The sequence below is a fragment of the Anser cygnoides genome, chromosome 3 (genome assembly GCF_040182565.1).
Source record: "Anser cygnoides isolate HZ-2024a breed goose chromosome 3, Taihu_goose_T2T_genome, whole genome shotgun sequence".
NCBI classification, from domain to species: Eukaryota; Metazoa; Chordata; class Aves; order Anseriformes; family Anatidae; genus Anser; species Anser cygnoides.
The window spans coordinates 96,237,833-96,260,800 of NC_089875.1; the positions used below are offsets into that span (position 1 = coordinate 96,237,833).

Below are 22,968 nucleotides of genomic sequence, written 5' to 3' on the forward strand. Positions count from 1 at the left end.
CCGCCGCGCCCGCTGCGCGGAGCCGCGCAGGGGGAACCCCGCCGCAACGGTCGGCTGCTGAGTCACGGCCCGAATTTCGGGCCCCTCCTCCTCATCCTCCTCCTCCTCCTCCATCTCCTCCTCCTCATCCTCCTCCTCCTCCTCCCGCCCGGCTGCCGGCGGCGATGCCCGCTCCGCTGCCGGGGGGAGACGCTGCCCGGCCCCCCGCGGCTCGCCGCAGCGCCTCGCTCGCACAGGGGCAGCCGCACGCCTGAGCCATGATCGCCGCCGCTTTCCTGGTGCTGCTGAGACCCTACAGCATCCAGTGCGCCCTCTTCTTGCTCCTGCTCCTGCTGGGGACCATCGCTACCATTGTGTTCTTCTGCTGCTGGCACCGCCGGCTGCACAAGGGGAGGCACCCCATCAAATCCGTCTTCTCGGGGCGCTCCAGGAGCCGAGGTGAGGGGCCGGGGAGGGGGGCTGACAGGGGGGCCCCGGCTGCCGGGAGGGGAGAGAGGGGGCCGGGAACACCCCCCGGTGTCTCCACTACAGCGCAACTTTATGCTCAACTTCGTGCCGGGGAATTAAATATGAATAAAACCCCGGGGGGAGCCCGAGCCCGGCGGCGCGGCGGCGGCGGCGTAGCCCGGGGCCAGCCCGAGGTGCAGCCGGGTGCAGCCCCCCTCTTTCTGCTTCCCTTCCAGATGCTGTCATGAGAACCCATCACTTTCGCTCTGAGGTAATTTATTTAGCACGCAATTTCAAGGTCAGAAGTTGTTCTTTTTACCCGAGTACTTACCGTTATCGTCGTGTGTTCTGTGTTATTTTTAAAACCGCGTAGCACGCTTTTCGTTTTGCACGAGCGACACAATGCCCTCATCTTTTGGTTTTTATTTCATGTCTGCGTCTCAAATAAAACCCTCCGCGCCAAACGCGAGCTCTTCACTTGCACCATCCCGGCCGGCCTGCTGATCCGTGCTATTTCCAAAGCAATCGGCCGCTTCCAGAGGAGCTACGCTCGCTCTACGTGCCAGACCTACCTCTGCCCAAAAAGCACCCCCCAGCCCCTTTCCTCACCTCACCGCAAAGAACCCAAAAAGCACCCCCCAGCCCCTTTCCTCACCTCACCGCAAAGAACCCAAAAAGCATCCCCGAGCCCCGTTCCTGACCACACTGGAAGGATGTGCAGAGCTGGTGCCTTGTGCAGCTGCAGAGCTCGCGTTTGCTTTGCCCTCAGCCCTCACCTGCGTGTCTCTGTCAGGAAGGAAAGTTGCACACCTCACTCGAGCGCCGCTGCGGGAGATCCTGGAGGGATCCAGAGCCCCAGATCGCTTGGCAGACACCTCATTGCACAACTCTGGCCTCAGAGGTCAGGGGAGTCCAAGGTCTTGCATGCCAGAGGTAGAAGAGCAACACAAAACCCAGCCACCTCCTAAGTGGTTCTGAATGAGGAGCGTAATTGCTGGGAAAACATGGAAAATAATATTTGTCTTAGCCCCTACTCTGCTTCCATGCTGCTCTGTAGAGCTCCTGCCTAGATATTTCTCCTGCCTGGCTTCCTGCTATTCATTTAAGGCATGTCTTCATGCTGCTGACTGCAATCCTGGAAGCATTTAGAGAGTTTCGCACTAAAATGGTCTTTTGTTTTAAATTATTTGCATTTTTCCTTACCCAGTTGTGGGTGAGAAAATTACCTGATTATGAGTAATGTTTTCAAAAGCGTGCATGTGGTACGGTTTTGTGATGTGGTTTCTGTTGGAAATCAGTTGGAACTCCTAACTGTTTCATGGAGCGTAGTCATTGGAGAGGCTTCATGTCTTTAAACCCTGAGAAGTCTGTTTCTGTAGATTTTATGACTGAACGATTAGTGCTGCAGTAAAGCAAGCTAACAAACATGACCTTCCAGAAGTCAAGAAATTTTTTCATGGTTCAGTACTTCCAATATGAAGTACATGGCTTCCATGTAAGGTTATTTTGTCATTGAGCCTGGACAGAGATTAAGGTTGATGCGTTGCTCTGTTTTGAGGTATGTGTGGTCCTGAATGCTGACTCTTAAAAGGGAAGTTTGCAAAGTGACTAATTCATTTTTAGTAATCTGGTGTGCGGTTACTTGTCTATCACGCAATAAAAAGCAGACGCATTCAAAATATTTCCTAGATATTTCCATTTACTGAACCATACTAGACCATACAGACCAGAAAGAACTATTGGATTCCTTCATAATTTTCTACATTATCTTTAAACAGAGTAGCGCCACTGCTAATGGTCTAAGCTGCCCGTTTAAGTAAGTGGTGGAGCTGTTTTCCCAATCATTATCTGATCATAAGCTTTTTATTCTTAAGAGAAAACGATGACTCATTTGACATCATTAAATTTTCATTTTCCAGTTGTTTTTTTCAAGTAAAACCTTATTTTAATGAATCTAATTGAATTGATTAATAACAAATTACAGGCATGCTCTCATGAAAATATTGGCAACATTATTTGAGACAGAATTTGACATTCTCGTTCTATATCAGCACAAAATATTATGCGCTTCCAACTCCAATAGGATGTTAATGAAAGCAAAGCACAATACATGAAAATGTGGGCTTTGCATAGGTTTTTTATTTTTCCTCCAAAAATAAACATAGCATCCCAACTCCAAATTTTATAGCACAAGGTCCAGCTGCTAGCTTCCACTACGCTTAGCTGTTTGTCAGGTGCAATTATAAGTGGTGTTCCTTGATGATGATAAAAGGTGATGAAAAAGAGTTTGATGGTAAATAGCAATGGGTTGGCATTCATCTCCTGAGAGCTGTGTTCAAATACGACTTGCATCGCACATGAACGTGCAGGTGGTCTAGTGGCACTGCACAGAGAATTATAATTGCGCTATCTACAGAGCGGTTGGCAATTCCTGCATGATTGGCTGCAAGCCAGGAAAGCCTTATATTTGGAAAAATAGATGTGTAGCAAATTTATGTTCAAGTTCCTTACCAGAGCCATAGCTGTCGTGGTGCATGCCTACATTGTCTTTGTCTGTCTACAGCAGAGAACTATTTAATCACGTTAGTCCTGAACCCCACATTAAAAAAAAAATAAAAATAGTAAAAAGACCATGGAAGAGTAAATACTATATTTGAAAATGCATGTATGAGCCTTATCAGATATCCTGTTTTGAGTTTTATATGCCACTGGGCATTTAATCCACCATTACTTTGCCCATTTTTGTGAGTCTTGGTTTCGAGTGCCTCTGCGAAACCTGTCTCATTATTATACCGCAAAAGTCTATGCAGATATTCCTTACTGTAGAAGGAACTTGAAACACTTGACCCCCTGCCTCAAAAGGAGGTAAATTTGCATTGAGTTGTTATGAATATCAAGTAGGTTAAAGTCTGGCTTTGTTAAAGGTGCTTCATAACAGCAGAATTAACTAGCAAGAAGATGCAAGAGTTTACAAGATAGTACAGTTGTGTCTCCACCTCCCCACTAACATTAATTTCCTACCATCTGAAGTTTGTCAGACCTGTTTTTTATGTATTCTTTTTTTCAGTCCTTTAAGTTCTTTATGACTGTAACTGCTTTTAGGATTCCCCTCCATTTCTCAGGCATTAGAGATATTCCCTGAACTAAGACAAGAATCGCACCCAGAATAGTTAACGTTTCTAATCTGAGGTAGACCTAGATATGCCAGAGCTGTAAAGAAGAAAAACAAGTAAATTTCCAGCAGAAATATTCATTGCTTACATCACAAATCAGACTTTGATGTAGCTATTTGAACTATTCTCTCCCTTCTTTATTTTGAGAATCAGTTGCAGAATTTAATGTCTGTGCTGTACCAAAACCACACCAAAATAACAACTAACTCAGTGAGAGTGTTGCCAAAATAAGGACTACGATCCTTTTTTAAATTCCTTGCATATTGAAAAATTTGATATTAGTGATCCAGTTACTTCGTGCTTCCCTTGTTCTCTGTAGGAGTTTGTTTCTTCATGAAGTATAGGAATTTTCTCTGAGTACTTTGGGGGCTTGATAGGTTTAAGTGTTTAGCAGCTTCTACTTTACAAAGAGGTTTGAATGTTTTCTGTACTTTACAATTTAAAAGCATTGTTTAATGTGCTTGTGTTGCCACTTCTTGTGATTTCCGTTCCTTCCTGAATGAGTTTTCCTTATTTTCTAAGCCTCTGAAGTCATGGGATTATGTGAGATTTCTACCTTTCAATTAAAAAAAGAAGTAAGCTTCTAGCTCTTTTGCTTGCAGAGAGATCTTGAACATACGCAGGTCAGAAGCTTCTCACAAGCTTTTAGAAGACTAGCCTGCTGCAAATGTCTGGCTAATAGAATTAATACAAATGGTACAAGTCTTAAAACTTCATTATTCAAGGGCAAGAATTCATGAATGGGTAGGTTCTCATTCAGGATTTTTAAGTAGTTGGCTTTTTATGGGATTGTTAAGGGATAATTGTGCTAATTGCTAAACCAGTTGCTGATGGTTATCATATTATTGGGAAAACATCCAATAGATGTAGAAATCTTTAGCCTGAAATTCTCTCTCAGCTTTACAGTTTTCCCTTATTTCACCTTTTAAATTAGAAATACGACGATGTCAGGACCAGAAGGTCTCAGTGTCTGTGGGCACTCAGGAACACTATGGTATCTTTTTCTATTTATTTTATTTTGACTCGTATATTTTGGGCGAGCTTTATGTGAATGGTTCCTCTGGGACCTGCAGGTATAATCCTGCTAGGAAGCAAATTCATACAAGTTTTACAGTCTGCTGTAAATCCCGACTTCACTTAAAACAGGTGCATGCCAGGTGGGACTAGTCACATGAGGAAACCAAACAGGAGTTGACCCTTTATGAAAAGGCTCTGGGGAGGGATGGCAGCATATATTAACCCCCAGCTGTAGTGAAGGAATAACATTTTGTCATTTGGGTTTTGCAGACCTCCTGTTTTCTATGTAGACTACTGAATAGTCGCTACAAGATTTCATAGGTCAGCCAAGTCCGATGATGATTTTTAAGAGCAAACAAATTTGCTAACTCATCTATTGTCATACAATAAGTAAGCTACAGCACAACAATTTCCAGTATATGCATGTATTGACTTTGCCAACAATGGATGCCCAGAAAAGGTGTTCGTGTATTTATCCTTAAGCATAGCTTTGTCATAATTGTCCCTTCTTCTCAGGCTGATTGTGAGACAATTGCCTAAAAATACAGTTCTTGATATCTTACAAAACAATAATGAGTAGTCTTTGAAGACTTCTGCTATAATTCATCATGAGCGTTGTAGAGTTATTTATAAACTGCTCCAGATATGCTCTGCTCCACTGAAAAGAGAAATCAGCAAACCCTCTAAGCTGGGTCTAAGCCTCTAATTTTCCTCTTCTGTTTGTTTGGAGGAAGTGCATTCAAAGAGCTACAGAAACGTACAGGGCTGTCCAGAAAAATACATTAATTCACCTATTGAAAGGCTGTCTCTTTGTCTTTGCAGAGCTGCATCAGTCTGAAAATGTTTTACGTTTGTGTTTGACATGTTTTTCCCCCAGGTTATCTTAACTGTTTTTCCATTAGTTCTCTTAAGAGTTAAGGAACAAGTTCAAGGGACAACAAATTGGAGACAAAAAGAAATTGTTTTCTTAGATGTATGAATGCACATGTATGGGAATGAATGGAGGTCTATGAATGCAGGTTGTACTGTATAAGGACAAGTCCTCCTATCCGTTTTTCATAACATGCCCCAAACAGAATAAGTCACACTGTGCTATCACATAGCAGGTATGTGTCAGCTTTTACCGCTGAGTTTCTGTTATTGTACGTTGTCTGTCCATTACTGTTTGTCGGTTTTATTCACGGCAGAACTGTGCTTGGACTGATGCTGGGCTGAGCTGTGAAGCAGCCTGCTTGGCAGTCCTATCACAAATCAGTGGCAACTCCCCGGCTGCTGCAGCAAGGTCACTTGGGTTCCCAAACTAACTCTGTATGAGGTAACCCAGGTGCCTTTACTCTGCATTACAGCATAGTATAGAAATGCCCTATATGTTTCTGTAGCCACCTGGTTTCCTGCAGCTCTATTGAAGCTTCTGACGGTAGGCAGAGCATTGAAATGCTGAGGGGATCTCTCCTCAGCTCCATCAATCACTTGATAGAGTACTGACATCGTGTCACAGTCTGCATCCATGGGTAAGACATGGTCTCAGCGCGCTGCCTAATGGGACCTGCATTCAAATGAGCACATCCTCACAGCTCTGACAGGATAGGGATAACCACTGCATAAAGATCTGCTGCGTAATCAAAGTTCTTCTTATTTAACTTCCCATTAATACAGTCGTATCAACAGCCTCCTAGCTGTCACGTAGGTATTCACATACTTAGGTTAGGGCTCGGTGTCCCCTGCTCTCTCTGGAAATGTAGGTTTTAGTGGTGGTTGCAGCTTCAGGTATGTTGTATGCCAGTTTGCAGTTGACAGTCCCGGTGCATGCAAGCAGCTGCTTGCAAGCAAGCAGAGCCCTGGTTTTAAGGGGCTGCAGGTGGAGCATGGCTTGCCTGCATCTGTCTGTACCGGTGTGCTGAATGGGAACTGTCATCTTCTGGCTGAAATTAAATTTAGCTGAGGCCATACCTGTGGTGACCACGTGTATTACCACATCAGCTGGAGAAACGACTCTTCCTGTACAGACAGAAAGGATCGTGCAGGGGTCCACAGACCACATGCCGCTCAGAAAAGCCTAACCATCTACACCAATTTTCGGTTACTGTGGTTAGATTGTAAGAGCAACAGGTCGGGTTGTGGACGCACTTTCAGAAATAGCTCAGTACTGAGCTGAGGCTGAGGTTATCCGATGAAAGAAAGCAGTGCATGGACAGGGTAGCACTACCCTCGGGGCTGTTCCAGCTCCTGGACTATTGTACGCGTTTTCCCAGGGCATGGAAATGCCACTTGTGGACTTCTTGAAAGAGAGGCCCCTTGGATATGCTGTGGAAGACCGTGCTGAGGGTAAGGTCACTTTGCTCTTCTCGTGCAGAAGCAGGTTCAGCTGAGCTTGGCTTGTTAGGCTCAGCCATGCCAAAAGTGAACAGATCCAGAGCTGCGGCTTCCCAACCTGCTCCCATGCTGCGTGGTCCGGAGGGCATATCAGGCCCCAGCCCTGGCTCGAGGAGAAGTGCTTGGGCTCCTCCGTGTCTCCTGGACGAGGACACAGTACTGTGTTGCAGAGATGCTTGAGTTGCTCTTCACACCCACTGCTTATACGGCTCATCTTGACCTAGCGTTATCTTGCCCGGTCATATTTGAGTTGATTCCTCATGCTTCTCGTTCACCTGCGAGCTGTGTGCCTGGGTACCTGTTATCTCGGTGCTGCTTCTGTCCAAAGCCTCCGAGCCCCAGCTGTGCTCCCTTGTGCCCTCCGGCCCTGCATCAAGGAGAGGCAGTGGCTGGCTCTTCCTGACTCGTCAGCAGCCGTGAAACACGAGTTACAGCTGAAGGGTGAAAATACCATGTCAGCTGTAGGAACTAACTGCAGCTGACATTTGGGCAAAGACACGTTTCTCGCAGCTCGTGCCAACGTCCTTATCGCCCCTGTCCACTCAGCAGTTTGAACGACAGCGCTCAGCTTCAGTAGTGCAAACGGGAAGGGAAGCACAGATCTTACAGAGCTTAATTTATGGATATCTAAACTACGCTGAAATGCATAATCATGTCAGATTGAGGTATTATATTTATCCTCCTCCTTTGTTCTAGAGAGAACGAAATGATACAACTAGGTCAAGGCATCGTTCCCTTCTGATCTGCTGCTGCCACCTTCACGCGTGTAAAGTGCAGCTGGAGTCGGAAAGTGACTTTGCGAGAACAGCATCCTCTTACACAGCAGGATAAGCTCCCTGTAAGCATTTACAGCTTACAGTCTGCAGAGCTGTTCAGCTGACCCGGTGTAGGTGCCTGCCTTAGGAGAAGCTGAATAGGTCTTCAAGCCTCACTGACTCTGTTGACTGAATTTTTCGTTGGCTGTAGTAGGATCTTAGACTAGCTCCAGGAGAAAATGTTGGTATCTGCGTCTAGGTATCTTAATAGACACCTGAATTCCTCCCCAGCTATCTTTATTTACATAGATATATATGTATGCCTATTAAATCTCTCATTTGTCATGCATCTGTTTTACACTTGACACCTGTCTTCACGTGCTGAGGTGGCATAAATTCTCTCTCCAGTTTGCGCTCCAAACAAGTGCACTGGACAGATGAGTGATTTCTTTCTATTAGATGTTGTGCAGCCATTGTGTGATTTAGCAATCTGTGTCACTTCTTACTCTCCTTCTTACTGTATTTTTAATATTTAAAAGGTCATTTTCCTAGTTAATTGCTCCTGGTAGGCTCAGGATATATACCATCCAAGCTAAGGAGAAATGATGAGGTGGAAAAGAGAGAAAGCAGAAGCGGAAAAGGGACATGCTTGGGAAATGTGCTGGTATATTCTAAATGCCATTGGCCCTTGCAGACCACTGATCAAGCAGTACTCTGATTTATTTTTGTTCTTAGAGAGTTGTCCTGTTCCTCCTGTAGGCTTGTGGTGCCCCGAGGTAATAGGGAAGGAACTGGGACAAGCTATCACAAAGGCAAGACAGCAGTGGAGGGTTGCAAGCCTTCTTGTTAGGGAATCTGAGAGAACAGGCCAGCTTCTGTGGTTTATAGATTTAGACAGGAAAGAGTATTTAAAGGGTATCTTGAGGCATGACTGGGGACACTGGTTATTTGCTTACACAACATCAAGTCTTTCTATCAAATCTTACTTGCTCTGATAGGAATCCTAACCCCGTGATTAAACAAACAACAACAACAAAACATGTGAAACAGCAGTGTGATACAGCAGGGGTTATTAAAAGTTACATTCTCAATTCACATTTAAACCGTGGGATCAAACAAAGGTTTTTATGTATACACTTGGGGGCCCATTTAGGAGCTGGAAAGCAGGTTATTGGTATTGTATTTCATGAACCCAGTTTGAAAAGTAATCTTGCTCAGGTTACGTAAAAGACAATAGCTCGTAATCCCCTTTGAATGTTTGGGTTTATCTTGGAAAATTTAATATTATATGACACATGCCAAATCATAGTCTTCAATATTCGAGAAATAGTTCCTGCAGCGTTTGGAATTTAGGCTTTAGAGGATAAGAATAATATCTCCTAAAATAAATTGAATACATGCAAAGAAGCATCAGTGAAGGCTTGTTAATCAGGGAGTGGAAACTGAACGTGAAATCTTGCATTTAATGTTTTAACTCTTGATTCAGGTCTTTATAGGGGTAACCCTGAGCTAAGATTAAAGAAAAAGGTCAATGGAAGCATCAAAATTTTTTTTTTTTAAAAATTGCATTGTATTTTTTGAGAGCTGTTAGAACCAAGAATGAGCAAATACCATTGCTCCCTCTGTGTGTGTTTGTGAGGTAATATGCTGAGTGAAAGCAGGCCGTCTTTCTGCTATAGAAAACGAAGACCCAGCCTTAATTAGCAGTCTTTATTGTTAGACAAGCTGTATTACTAGTTTGGAGGACTTAGTTTAAATCCTGGATTTTGAGTTGAATTTTCAGGACTGGCAATTAAATAGTTACCCTTTTTGTTGTTGTTGTTCTGTTTTGTTTCTTTATTAGTTTGTAAACTGAGGATATTTGACGTGGAAGTAACTATGGGAGAAGAAGGGAAATAACACAGTCTTGGTCACTTTCAAAGTTAAAGGTGGTCTTACAACACAGATGCATATAAACATACGTATGTAGGTGAAGCAGAAATATTCTCCAAAGCTCTCTCTCTCAGCCTGCAGGGGAATTTAATACAATAAATTGATTTAATGTTTAATTAAACCTGCTTTTTGAGTTCCAGTAGCCAGGTCAGCTATAGGGTTGGGTTCTATTTTAGCCTGTCTGCAAACAGATCAAAACTCTGGCATCTTGAGAGGGGCTCTGGTGCTGTGCATACTGATGTCTCCAGGCCGCGAGATGTTGGAGGTTGCATATACATGAAAGTTTCCAAGCTTTAAGCAGACGGTAACTGACAATTCAAAGACTGTTTCCTGAGGCCATTAATTGACAAGGGTAATAGATGACAATTCTCATGCACACGCAGCCACTGTCAAAAAAAAAAAGCAAGCACTCAAGGCTGGATATCCTATCTGAGCTTCCTTTGGTTTTGATGTTCATTAGCGTACTTGCTAAAGTGCATTTATCTAAGGAACTCACTCAAAAATCTGTAAAGGCATTTGCCAATACAGTTGAGTTGTGTTGTCATTCCTGCTATGAAAAGCTGCTTACTGCTGACTAGCAGTTTTTCTGCAGTTTACTGAAGCTCTGCCAGAAGGTAAACTGGGTCACAGTCCAGTGTCTGCTGAAGTTAACGCAGCTGGACTTCCTGTAAAGCACTCGGATTTCTCTTAATGCCTGGTGACTCTGAAAACACATACCTGTTGGAAAGATGGGGTTACAAGAACTCAGACTCTTGATATATTTTGCATAAAGTACAGATTGGGAAAAAATGAAGGATCAGTAATTTTTTTTTATCAAGCATAAAAATAGCAGATAACATGATGAAAGCAGTAGGGATAGTAAAAAAAAAAAAAAAAAAAAACTAGCATAGAGGGAAAAAGGATCTGGTGAATTACAGAATAGCACATCAAAGGAATGGAGCAGTCAAAGATTCAAGTCACCAAAGCAATAACGCACTCATGAGATAGCACTGCTGTATTCATATGGCTCTATTAAAGTAGCAGCTGAAGAACTAAAAAGAGATACAGAAAAATAAAGAAAGAGAAAAGAGAGAAAAAGGTTTACCACATTATCCAAAATGTCCCCATCTGTAAATAAATATAAATAAAAGCAAAAATTAAACAAGTTGTTTAGAAAGTTTCAATTATTTTTTTTTTCTGTATTAATGGTCTTGTAATGGAAATAGGGGGAATAGGCAGTGGCCTGACAAAGCCTGCAGTGTGTCACATACTTGGTTGTCAAACACCAGAGCACACCAAAGAAATTCTGAGGAACAGGACAAATGAATACATGCGCTGTTCAATGTTAATAAATGGAATGCTGGGCATATTACAGGAAAAAGTGATGTATACACTTTATAATAAAGTTTTAAGTTTATGGTCTCCAGAAAGAGCCTTTTGAATTACTCTTGATAATTCAGTGATGAGCTTTGTTGGATGTATAGCTTGATCAAAAAACAAGATGGAATGGGAAATATTTAAACAGAATAGAAAATCACACAGTACTATTATATTTACATCAGTAATACTAATTTATAAGAACACAGTGCTGAATGGGGATCCAGCAAGGATTATGTCTGTGAATAAGTACGTGTAAAAATCTCAGACAAAAAAAGCGGTGCAAGGGAGTGGAATTATTTCATGTAGAGAGAGGAAAAATATATGGGAAGATGAATATCATGTAGAAGGCAGACTGCACCCTTCGTGTGATCATCATAGGTCAGATCCGTCCGGTCTAATTCTGGACGCTTGCAGCATCGATTGTCTGAGAGCGAAGCAGTCAGCCTGGGCTGCCTTTATGGCCAGCGGAGGGGAGCAGTGGCCGTTCTTCTGACCTGCTGGCTCCAAAGGGAGCCCGGGGAGCTCTGCTGAGAGGGATCCCACACTGTGTTTCTGTACACAAGTCAGGCACTGAATCAGAGGTGTGAAGCTAAAATTTGGCAGGATAAGAAGATTTATTTATTTATTTATTTTAAACTGAGCATCTTGCTGTGGAATTCATTTTACACAACCAGTCGGTTGTGCACGCTGGAACGCGGTGCCCAGATTTGGAGCATTCATCACTGGGTAGGATGAAAAGACGGGCACAAAAGGTCTATTCAATATTACCACACTTCATTCCAGAAAAAAACAACTTGTAGAGAAGACATAAAAGGATTAATTCACAAAGTTCAGCTAAAAGGCAGATCTTCCTAGCCTCCTTCCAGAGGCAGAAATGCTCCCTTGAGGGATTTAACCAGAAGGATGAGCATGAGAGATTTTGGAGAGAAGATAATCCCAAATCGTTCTTGTTTCTTGTCTTCCTCTGTGATACCTAAAACTGGTTCTGGTGGTCATTTGAGTTCTTTAAGGAAGAATATCCTGTGGTGTAAATCTATGCCCTTTGTGTGGTTATTTTAGTATTTAGAAGAAAAGAGAGTTAAAAAAAACACAACACAAATGTGAATTTGAAGTTGTACTTGTTCGGTTTGTTGTGTCGTAATTTTGTAGGGATAAAAAATGAGTCAGGCAGCAGGGTCTAGGAACAGCTCACTCTCAACGCAAAGAACGAGAAAAGGTTTGTCACTGTCCAGTGACACAGCATTCACACGACACCCGAAACTACCAGTTGCTTATCGGTGTTACAGCAGCCTCGTATTGCCTGGTTGATCTTAAGATCTCTAGCATTTCCTCAGTGATTTGGTGTCAGATGGTGTACTGTGTGTCCCCCTGAATATTTTGTATTACTTTTCTGCTCTCCTGTGTGAGCTCTGTCTCACTGCACAGATACTTTTGTTATTTTCACTGTATTTTTATTTTTTTTTAATTTTGATTGCTATGTTAGTATGACAAGTTTTCAACTATTTTCAACTTTGGGTTCAACTGAAGGGTAAGAAATGCAGGTGACGCGCTGAGCATCTGTTCGTTTAGCTGTTGAAGGCATCACTGGCTGCTCTGGTTTTGCACTGAGCCTGGGAGTAGCGGCTCCCATGCATTACATCATTTTTGAGTCATTTCTGCATTTTTGATTGCCAGATTTTGAAATCTTCCAGATTTGGGTTTTTGCTCTGGCAAAGTCTCGTTGCAGAAATGAGTAAGCATTTCAGGTTTTGGCCTAAGGACTCTGCCCTCGTAACATTATCTTTGTTGATAAGGAATTAATTTTCCACCTGAAATCATGATCCTCGGCCTTTATCGCATTATAATCCTCTCCAGAGCGACCATTTGTGATACTGCAGACAGATTATGACTTCAAGTAAAGAATAAGCTGCAGCAGTAGAAGCAGATGAGCTCTTAAAGAGATAAAGATCCCATTTTCTCGCTAGTAATAAACAGCAAAACAGAAAAAAATCTAGAAAATGCAACGGAGAAGTACTGTCCATAAACAGACTTTTCTGGAAGTCACAAGTGACTTTTCAGAACTGAAGCACAATACTCAATTAGTAAACCCTGAAGTATTTTGAAGTGAAGTCATTCAGTGAGAGACCCACATACATAAATCCCTATTTGGCATGTGTCTCTAAGCACTTTTAGAGCTGCTTAGCTTCCACCAAATTCTTCTGTTACGTAAACATACTTTCCCAAAGAGTTTTATCTAGCTAATGGGGATGGGAGTGTGGTAGGGGAGCATCTGAAGTGTTGCGTATGTAACCAGGCTTCACCCAGTAGCCATTATGTGTGAATGAATCACAATCTGTTTAACATTTAGAAAATCAAAATAGATTTGCTGGGTATTTTGGTCTCTAAAAGAGGATTTTCTTTTACTATGGAATAATCCCTGATGCACGCTAACATTTTTTCATATTTTTTTTTTTTGCAACAAGTAAGCTCTGTAAGAGTAGTTGTATTTTTCCCTGTTATCCTGAATGTCTTCGTACCATGGATATGTACTGTGAGTATCTGTTCACAGTGTGTAGAGAAAAAGGGGCAACAGCTTTTCCCATTGCAGTAGTATGATGGAGCATCTCACAGATTTACATCTTTGAATGTTTAGAGATGTTCCTAGATCTTCCGCAGGTCTGTTGGCTGCAGGAGCTTTCCTGCTGCTTGTCTTGGCTGATATGGGCAAGGTCCTGCATCCATGAAGGATACTGGGAATCAAAGTTGGGTCCTACATACAGCCTGAACAGCTCTCTTGCTTCAGTGGTATAAGGAGGGATTGTATATCAGGATTCAGGAAGTTTTGGTTGTATCTTTTCATCATGTGTGTTTCATAGCCTTAATTCAGCACGTATATGAACTTAACCTCTTGCATGGACTAAATAGAGCTGGATTCCATTCCTGTCCAGAAGCCGAATGTTGCTACAAGAAGTTAGATCAGCATACAAGCTCTGATGCTTCATCTTAGCACTTCAGCCTTTTCACATCATGTTGCATGCTGTATACATCTGTAGTAGCTACTGGCATGTGTACGTAAATGTGTTTGTGTGTTTTGGCTGTTACTTGATAGAGCATACCTTTAAAGAACTAAACCAACTGCCTGTCTCTTGTAGTGCCCAGAATAGACTGCATCTCTCTCCACTTGCAGTGGCATGAACATTAGACGAATAAATCCAATTTGCACAGGGAGCTATGCAGCTGACTTTTGATTACTTCAATCTATGACCATAACAACATTTGAGCATAGTTTTTGTATGCTGATTTCCTAATTAAAAAATAAAAAAAGGAAGGGGAAAAAAAAAACATCAGGTTTACAAGGAAATGTATTGCTTCCCCTACTTTTCAACTGGCTGGAGCTCAGGACATTGAAATTCACAGCATAGATGGCTTCAGTTTTAGCTAAAATCTCTATTTGTAACAGTTGCATTGTTTATATGGATCAGTCATTTCTGATCCAGTCATTGCTGAAAACAGACTTTGGTGGAAATATTTTAGTGTAAGGAAAAAGAAAGTAGAAAAATAGGAACTGTTGCTTCTATTCTTGATTTTGAAAGGGAATGGAGCCCTTGAACTGCAGACTGTCACCAAGGACGTAGGTTTGGCCCATTTATTCTGAAAGCTGATAGGACCAAGAAAATGAAACTCTTATTTACAACCTGGCCAGGTTTAATATCAACCAACATTGCGTTCAGTACAGATGACGCATGGCAGGCTCCTGCATGCTCGTGGTGATTGGTGCAGAGGGAACCTAGTGAAATGAGAAAATGCTCTGTGTAAATGCTCTGCAGGTAGCAATACAGGGCATGCATTGTGCTTGTTGCCATTAAGTAAATGAAATTCTGTAAGGCTGAGAGGTTCTGGATGATGTTCAGAGGTTTTCACAGCAAACCTCTATAAAGCATTTGTGAAGGGCAGCTTTTCCTGAGATTATTATTTTGGCCAACTATGCATGCATTTCCCAGACAATAGCAAAAGACAGATGTCTCTCTTAATTATTTTATTCCAAATGGCAAGGTCTCCCCCCAGATCTAGCAGCATCAGGACTCTTAACAGGAACAGTTAGTCATCGTTGTGTTGCTAGCTACTGATTTCACTTTAATTCTCAGAAAAGAAAATGGGTATTTTCTGCTCATACTCCCTAAAACAATTTCTCTTGAGGCAGTGAATGAACCTGGAAAATTTTAATTATAAATTTTAGATTATAACTATTCAGTTACAACTAAGAGTGTGGGCTTATAAAGAAAAGCCACAGGAGTTACTGCTACTAGCTGTGTCAATAATATACATAACTGAGAAGTATAAAATAAATGTGTCATTTGCAGCACTTGACACCATCTCTTTATTGTTACATGCATATTGTTATATATGGGCATTATACTAATTTAAGATGAGCATGCTTGTACCTCAAGTCCTTGTAATCGTTAAGGTCCTCTGTGATTTCTCTGTTGTTACGTGGCTCCGTTCTGTGAGGTGTCAAACATGATGACTGCTTTTTTGGTTACAGGGCTTTAGATCAAGTCCTCGTCATGCCAGAAGACGCGTAGCACCTCGCCTTGAGGAAACACAACCTCTAGTGGAAGCTCACCACCTAAGCGAGCAGGAAACCTCTGTAAGAAAAAGGAAAATCAAGAAAAGCAGCCGAGTACAACCAGAATTCTATCATTCTGTTCAAGTTACCCCAACTCGAAAACCTGTAAGTATTCTACCTTTAGGGATAAGTAGCACTGAAAGTATATTATAGAGGCATGTAATATAATTCTGATTTTTGGGCCATCCATATGCTGTTCCTCAATTTTAAAAAGCTTTTCAGTTTTCATATTCAGTGAATCTAGGTATAAGTGGGTTAGGCTATATTTAACATTGATTTGTAACTCTAAAAAATCCAATTTTGAAGAGGGTTTTTTCAACTTTGATTTTGATTTAATGTTCAGTCAATAGTCAATATTCATATATTTCATTTGATAGTTTTACACTGGTATTATTTAACAGATTTTTATAGCACACATTATTGAAATTCCTCACCCAGATTTATCAGAGATTCTACGTACTGAACCCAATTTATATTAAATCTCATTACTGCATACAATTTTTGAGGTCTCTTCTGCTTTATACAGTCTTTACAATCTTTCTGCTCAACAAAAATTGAATTGAATTGTAATTGCTCTTTGCTCTTCAGCTAGATCTATATATACACAGTTCTTTTAATATTGACGTCCTACTTTTAGTGACGAAATATGACTATTCATTGAAACATTTGTACAGTTCCTAATGTGAATGCATATAAAGTTACTTCCTGCAGACATAATGCATTTCTCTTTTTAATGAGAGTTCACCGCTTTGATGCATTTGCTGACTAACCTATCTGTACCAATGTTAAGGGGCTTGAACTACTTCAAGTACTGCTTCAAGAACTACTACTACTACTACATTAAGCCAGTATTATTAAAAAGGTAACCATTGAGCATACCATAAAAAAGATTGTCTCAAGGTTGCACCAGCCTAACTGAACCTTCCTGGATTTCTGTTAACTCAGCACCAAGAATTATCAGTAAGGTCTGAAGTTGGTTTGAAAAAGAGCATTCCCTGGTGGAAATACGTTGTTTGCGAGAGCAAGAAACTTCTGCCTAGAAAAGAAAGCCAGAGCTGCAGACGCCAGCCAGAATTGTTACCTGTTACCTGATGCACTTAGTTTTTCTGCTTTCACTTTGCTGCTCCCCAGTTTTCTCTGTTCTCTCATGCTTCTGCTTCTCCGTTATTTGTTTTACTCTGCTGCTGTTCTTATTGTGCAGTTTGATCTGGCTGATTTGTCTTTTCCTCTTCTTAAAACATGTTCCTTTGCCTCTCTGCTGTGTCCTTTCACTCCCATCCGACCTTGCTGTCCAGACTGCTTTGTCTGACTCCGTTGTTCTTGTTAGGCCTCCGGCCTCTAACCATGCTCTTGTCTGTTCATTACTTGCTTATCATCCTTTCCTTTGTTGTCCTTCTTTCCTCTCTTCCATCTCCTTTACTATTTTCCACTCCACCCCTGTTTTTTGCATTCTCTTTTTTGTGTGATTCTTCTTAATTTTCTTCCATGGTAGGCCTGTGCTGAAGGTAGGCTCACCTGTACCTGCTGCGGTTATTTCCAGCTGCTGCTGACTACCAGAATGGGGAAAAAAAGCAACAAGTGGTGCTAAATTACAGAGCTAAAACTGTGGAAATGGTTTAGGCAGCAGAACAGGCTCTGAAGAGTGGCTTAGTGAGGCTAACAAAGCCCTGCTTTTCCCCTAAATCAAACACGTCGGAGACTTCAGGACCGGCAAAGATAAAGAACAGAAAGCCTGGAAAGTTACTGTATAACTTCAGTTTCATATTGATTCATGGGTCTACGCTGTATTTGACAAGACCTAGCACCGAAACAATAATAAATCCCAGATTTAGAGAAAACTTCTCTCAGAGCTGTCAGCGTTATGTCACTATCTGGAAATTGCTTTTGCAGTACATCTCTTACGCAGTGTTATACAGTTCTTCCGATAGCGTTTCGTTCTAAAGCCTTGATGAACTCACATCATACAAAAAAGAATATATCATTATCTTTATTAGACTATGATCCAGAAAACATAAGTTACTGATTTCATTCCTTATGGACATTTTAAGTTATTCTCAATGTATTATTAACGTCATGGTGATAGTGTGAGTAAGGTTCATGCCATGACAAATCTCTGCAGTATTGCAAAGTTTCTCAGAATCACAGTGTCATCCATCCCTCAGTTCAGCACGGCTTTGTTCAGCTTTGTCTTGACATCTCGAATATGAGACTTTTGGCCCTTGCCTTTGCACAATTTTATGTGACTCAGTGCCAGAAATGCTCTTGTTAGCCTGCATATTTTTTCCTCATTATTTTTTCCTGTTATTCCTAGCTCTACCCACTTGAGCCACTTTAAATAAATCATCTGTTGCCTTGATGTTTACACTATGGAACTATTTGTAGGCAGATATGGCTATATCCTGCTTAGTCATTGCTTGAAAAAATGATGTATGATGTCTGCTAATCAAAAGATATAATTTCTCCTCAGAAAACATTTATCTTTCTGATTGTGTTGCTTTTTGTCTATTTCTGCTTTTTCATCCCTATATTTTGCAGAGAGAGAAGGGTATTTCCAAAGCAATTATGAAACAGCCTTATGGGAAGATGTTTCTTTAGTCCAGGAAATTTTTGCTTAATTAGCCTTAAAGTATGTTAGCCTGTTTTGCTGCTGTGTTAAGTTATACACTGAAACATTTTTCAGATATTTCTTTAAATTTTCTGTTGGATGTTTAGATGCTAGGTATTCCTGCTATTTCAGGCTATTTTGTATTTACTTGATATTATTGTATCTAAATCTTGTTTTTGCAGTTTCCTAGCCATGACTATAATTATCTCAATTTGCCTGGATTATTTCTCACTTCCTGTGTAGTAATCTGAGATCTTTCCAGTATCGTGTCAGAACTAAACTAGGTGTAATTGTGTGTATGGGAGTAATCCCACTGAATACAATTTTCTCTTTGAAAATCTACATGAGCAGATGCTTGCAGAAATAGAGCATTAGTTTCTTCTGAAATTCTTATTATTTTTTATACTTTCCAGGACATTAATGAAGCTGTTAAATACATTTTGGCCAAAAAGTGATCCTTACAAGACAGAGTTCATACCCTTTCAACTTCATTTCATTCATCTTACTGCAGTGCAACATCAGCATAATGTTGTGTAGCTTACCTCTTCTATGACACGGTGTTAAATCTCATGCCCTGTAGGTCTTCTCCTCATTGGTAGCTGCGTTATTTGTGCTGACATTCCGTATAGGTGACACTTTATGTCAACTTCACACCAAGGAGAGTACAGATCTCTATTACTGAAATGTGCTTTGAATTTTTGAACACAATGGAGGACTCTTGAGAAGCACGACTGTGATCTTTAAATTAGCGTGACTTCAGGGAAGTCAGAGGAGCCATACCTACAGGTAGCTGATTCTGTATGGTAGTTAAATTTTCTGAAGGTGCAGAAGGATGTGCAAAATAGATCCTGTTATGAGTTTGCTGCTGTCTAGCAATACTCCTCCAGGGCTAATTTTAAACTGTTAAAATGGTGGGGTTTTATTATGTTTTGCAAATATTATCTGTATTTTACATAGTGGCCCAATCTGAAGCAAGAGTGTAAAACTCTGTAAATTGTTAATTTTTTTTTTGCCTGTGATGGCCTGGAACCAAAAGATGACCCTGAGTTTGTGTAAAGATACCTGGCTTCTGTGCTGTGGGGTCAGTCAGACATACACTTCTGCCAGTTCTAATCTCACCTGTGTTTCTAAGTACATAGCTGAAATGAGATGCTGTCAAAGCAGTGTCTTTTGACATCTTCATTGTTAAACAGTTTGAAGGGCTTCTAAATTGCCTGACTCATGCAGCCACCCAGATTATTTAAGATGATATGTAGTACCAAAATTTGCACTTGCATATGTCATAACAGTATTGCTACAAGTGGCAGACGAGACTATGGAGCCTGGGGCATAAATAAGCCTGGTGCCTCCACTTTCAGATGCACATATAAAAAGTCTACTGATGTAAGCAGCCTCATTTGGCTCCACTGAGACTCCCGTGACTGAAGTGAAGCTTACACTGTAAAAAGTCTGATTATACAAACTTGAAAGCAAAGTTAATCAGTTTATAATGTATCTGAAACTGTGAGCTGTCGTATCTAGTCTTATTCAGCTATCCTGATTTTTGCTTTTATGTGTTTAAGCCTTCAAACTTATGAGAAAAAAACAGTATTAAAATATTCTAAGAAAAACATGATTTTTTTTAAACGTCTGATACAAAATCATTCATAGAAGTCTCTATATTAATTGACACTTGGGTTACTTGAGATGAAATATTTCGTGTGGGTAAAATTGTTCTGAAGGGCTTTTTACGTGGTGGTTTTTTAAGTATCATTGAATAATGTCCATCTGATTTTGCTAGTTTCCACTTGTTCTTAATCTGATGTTATTTACTGTTTTTCCAATATCACAATGTACTTTACTTGTCATTTTGAGTGACCTAACACAGACATCATACAAAAATTACTCATTACCCTGCACAAGATTTGGTTAATTCCAAGTATTAGCTATTTAATCTGTAGATTACATTCATAGCTTTCTTTTGCAGACATCTGCTTGTGTTGGATTGTGTCTCTTGTGAATCACATTTAGAAGCAAATATGGCAGAGCATAATCATATCATCTTTCACCTTCGGCATTTGTATTAACATTATATTAATGTTCTCGGAACGTATGACAAATCTGAGTTACACAGTGCACACACACACGTGTTCTCTCTCAGGATAATTTGAGTGCAGCCACAATGAAGAAATGCACCAAATGTGTGAAGATGAAGCAATGACTATTTTTTGCTTCAATACCTGAAGAATACTGAAGCTGATTTTGAAAAGAACCTGAGAGGGTTTACTGGGGGATTGATTTGGAAAGATTTTAACAAGACTTAAGCGTCTGGTCATCTTAAGCATCTTTAAACATACCTCTAGGCCCCTATTTTAAGTGTGTAGGATCTTTGCATATATGACTGTAAATGTGAAGTCCAGTCATCTCTGAAATCAATCAAAAGCCTTCAGTGGGCATTAGGTTGACTTTAAAGGTCCCTCTTCTTGTTCATATACATGTCTACCAAGAGAGTGTTCGCATCTGTTTCTTGGACTGTTGCGTTTTATTGCTTTTCTTACAGCAAATAAATATCCACACTGATAAAGTCTTCTCTTGAAACACTTTTGTGCAAAGCCTTTATTTCCCCACTGTTCTGCTAGTTTCTGTGATCTCCTCTCTTGTTGCTTGCTCCTGATTTCCTCTTGGCTGCTTTTCCGTCTCCACCCTGCAGCTCATCTGTTGCATGCTAGCAACTGCGTGTTTCTTCCATTCCTTCTGCCCAGTTCCTAGGTATTTTAGCGTTTTGAAGGGATTTCTTAAAGGCATGTTGCCGTGGGTTCCTGTATGCCAGGAAGGTTTTGACTTTACAAATTGAAAAATATTTGTTGTTAAAACACAATGGTAAAGCGTTAAGAATTAGACTTGAGTTTTGAAATGATTATTGCTTTTCTAATGATTTTCGTCTATGCATGAGTTACTAAATCTGTTAAACATAGTGCAGAAGTAGTATTTACCTGCAGTAGTGAAAATAATTATTGATGATACATGTATGTAAAAATACATAGAAATAAAATAGTTATTGATGATACATGTATGTAAAAATTCATAGACATAAGTGTAGTGATAGCAGTAACTGTGCAACTCCACATTTAGAGTACCTGAATTGTTTCTTTGGTGCTAACTCTTATTCAGAAAGTTAAGGTCATTTGAATTAATTGTCCACTATGGTGGCATGATCATGCTTGTCTGGAGTATATTTACTTACATTTATTCTTCTGTGGTTGAAAATAGCATCAAATCTATATTAATTTTCTATACACAGCTTCAAATCATCCTGCATTAGTGGGCGAAGTCCTGTATTATGACAGTTTTTTTTCTTGATAGCTGAATTGGTTCCATACAATTTTCATTTTGTCTGTATCAATTTTCATTCCCAAGGCAAATTCTTATTTAGTGAAAATGGGATGAGAACTTAAACCAAGTCTCTGCTTGATCTGAGGTGTTGAAAGAGGGTCAAAGTGCACCATCAGCATGAAGCTAAGACAGCAGTCTTTGTTGTAGGACGTGACTTTGTGTTCTGTTCTCTTTTTTACAATTGTATTAAAATGAAAGCAGCATAGACAGTCTTGGAGGAGAGGAAAAAAAAAAAGAAAAAAGCAGCATAGCCAATCACGTTCTTTTGATGTAAAAATAGCAAATAGTGCTTACTGTCAGATTAGCACCTATCAGACATCACTCACCGGTATGGTGGTTTGCCCTTTCTAAAATGTAGATTATATTTTTGTTGAAATTGCAACAGCTTCATGATAAACCTGGGTTTGCATTATATTGGTTTCAGAATTGGTCCTTGGAGCTGAAGTTAACTTTCTACTAAATTAGAAGTGAATGAGATAAAATATTCTTCAACTGTTGTATCAAAGAAATAGAGCTGTAAAATCTTTGCTTGAAAAACATCTCATACTTTTTTTTGCCACTGTTGCTTTTCGCCGTGATTTATAGCAACTGGGATTTTATGTTCAATGGTGAAATTACACTACGTGTATGCAGTGTAGCCTCACTGAGAAATTAAATTTTTAACTGTTCAGAATTTTTCTTTTTTTAAATCCCAGTGTCTTTCCTTGCAAGATGGTAATGTAAACCCAAGCTGCTAAAATATGCTAGTGGTCTTAGTAGTACCAAAATGAGTTTTATGTAGATGATCACAGCTATTAAATTCTGTACAGTAGCAGAAGGCAGGTTAAAAAAATCATTAATCAGCTATGATTTTGTTATGATGGTGTTGTTTGCACGACTAAAAATGACCAGTAATTGTCTCTCAGATGCCTAGTAATTGTAAAGTCTAAATGCAGATGTTTCCTCTTCCTTCGCTGCCTCAGGAGTCAGTCTTCAGAGTTCTATTGTATAACATCCTACTGTGGCACATAAACACTGCATCTTTATATAGCAAGGGACTCCCTTATCCATTAGTATTTATATATAACATTGCACATGGGTATTATGCTAAAAGAATAGTTTGGCAAAGGCAAGTATTGAAATGTTAGGAAATGCTGGAATTAAGGTAACCCATGCAGCTTTACTTCAGTCGACTATGCATCTGCATTGTCATATAGACTTTAAATATATGATGGCATACTGTTTTTTCGCAGGATGTACTCTGTATTCATTGCAGGATGGAAGTGCTCTTAGAATGACTCTTATGTGTAGGAGTTCTACTGCAGAAGTTGTAGAGTGTGTAAATGAATA

At 40.4% G+C, this 22,968-nt stretch overlaps 1 protein-coding gene and 1 long non-coding RNA gene across 17 annotated transcripts in view; one reads left to right on the forward strand and one right to left on the reverse strand.

Moving 5' to 3' along the window:
* Positions 1–102: 102 nt before the first annotated feature.
* The window catches only part of DST (dystonin), a 298,953-nt gene continuing 276,087 nt past the window's right edge, over positions 103–22,968 (forward strand). For 9 of the 16 annotated variants that reach the window (XM_066994752.1, XM_066994757.1, XM_066994753.1 and 6 more), the window contains exons 1-3: positions 103–438; positions 684–745; positions 15,579–15,767. In XM_066994752.1, the coding sequence (XP_066850853.1) occupies positions 258–438; positions 684–745; positions 15,579–15,767 (432 nt within the window). In that variant the 5' untranslated portion in view covers positions 103–257. The remainder of the gene's footprint in view (positions 439–683; positions 746–15,578; positions 15,768–22,968) is intronic. The other 7 variants (XM_066994751.1, XM_066994754.1, XM_066994765.1 and 4 more) reach the window with 1 other exon arrangement.
* Positions 10,587–22,833, reverse strand: LOC125184647 (uncharacterized). The gene is made up of 3 exons (XR_007168970.2): positions 16,744–22,833; positions 15,478–15,681; positions 10,587–14,822 (listed from the first exon to the last, which is right to left on the reverse strand). It is a non-coding gene; the product is annotated as an uncharacterized lncRNA (long non-coding RNA).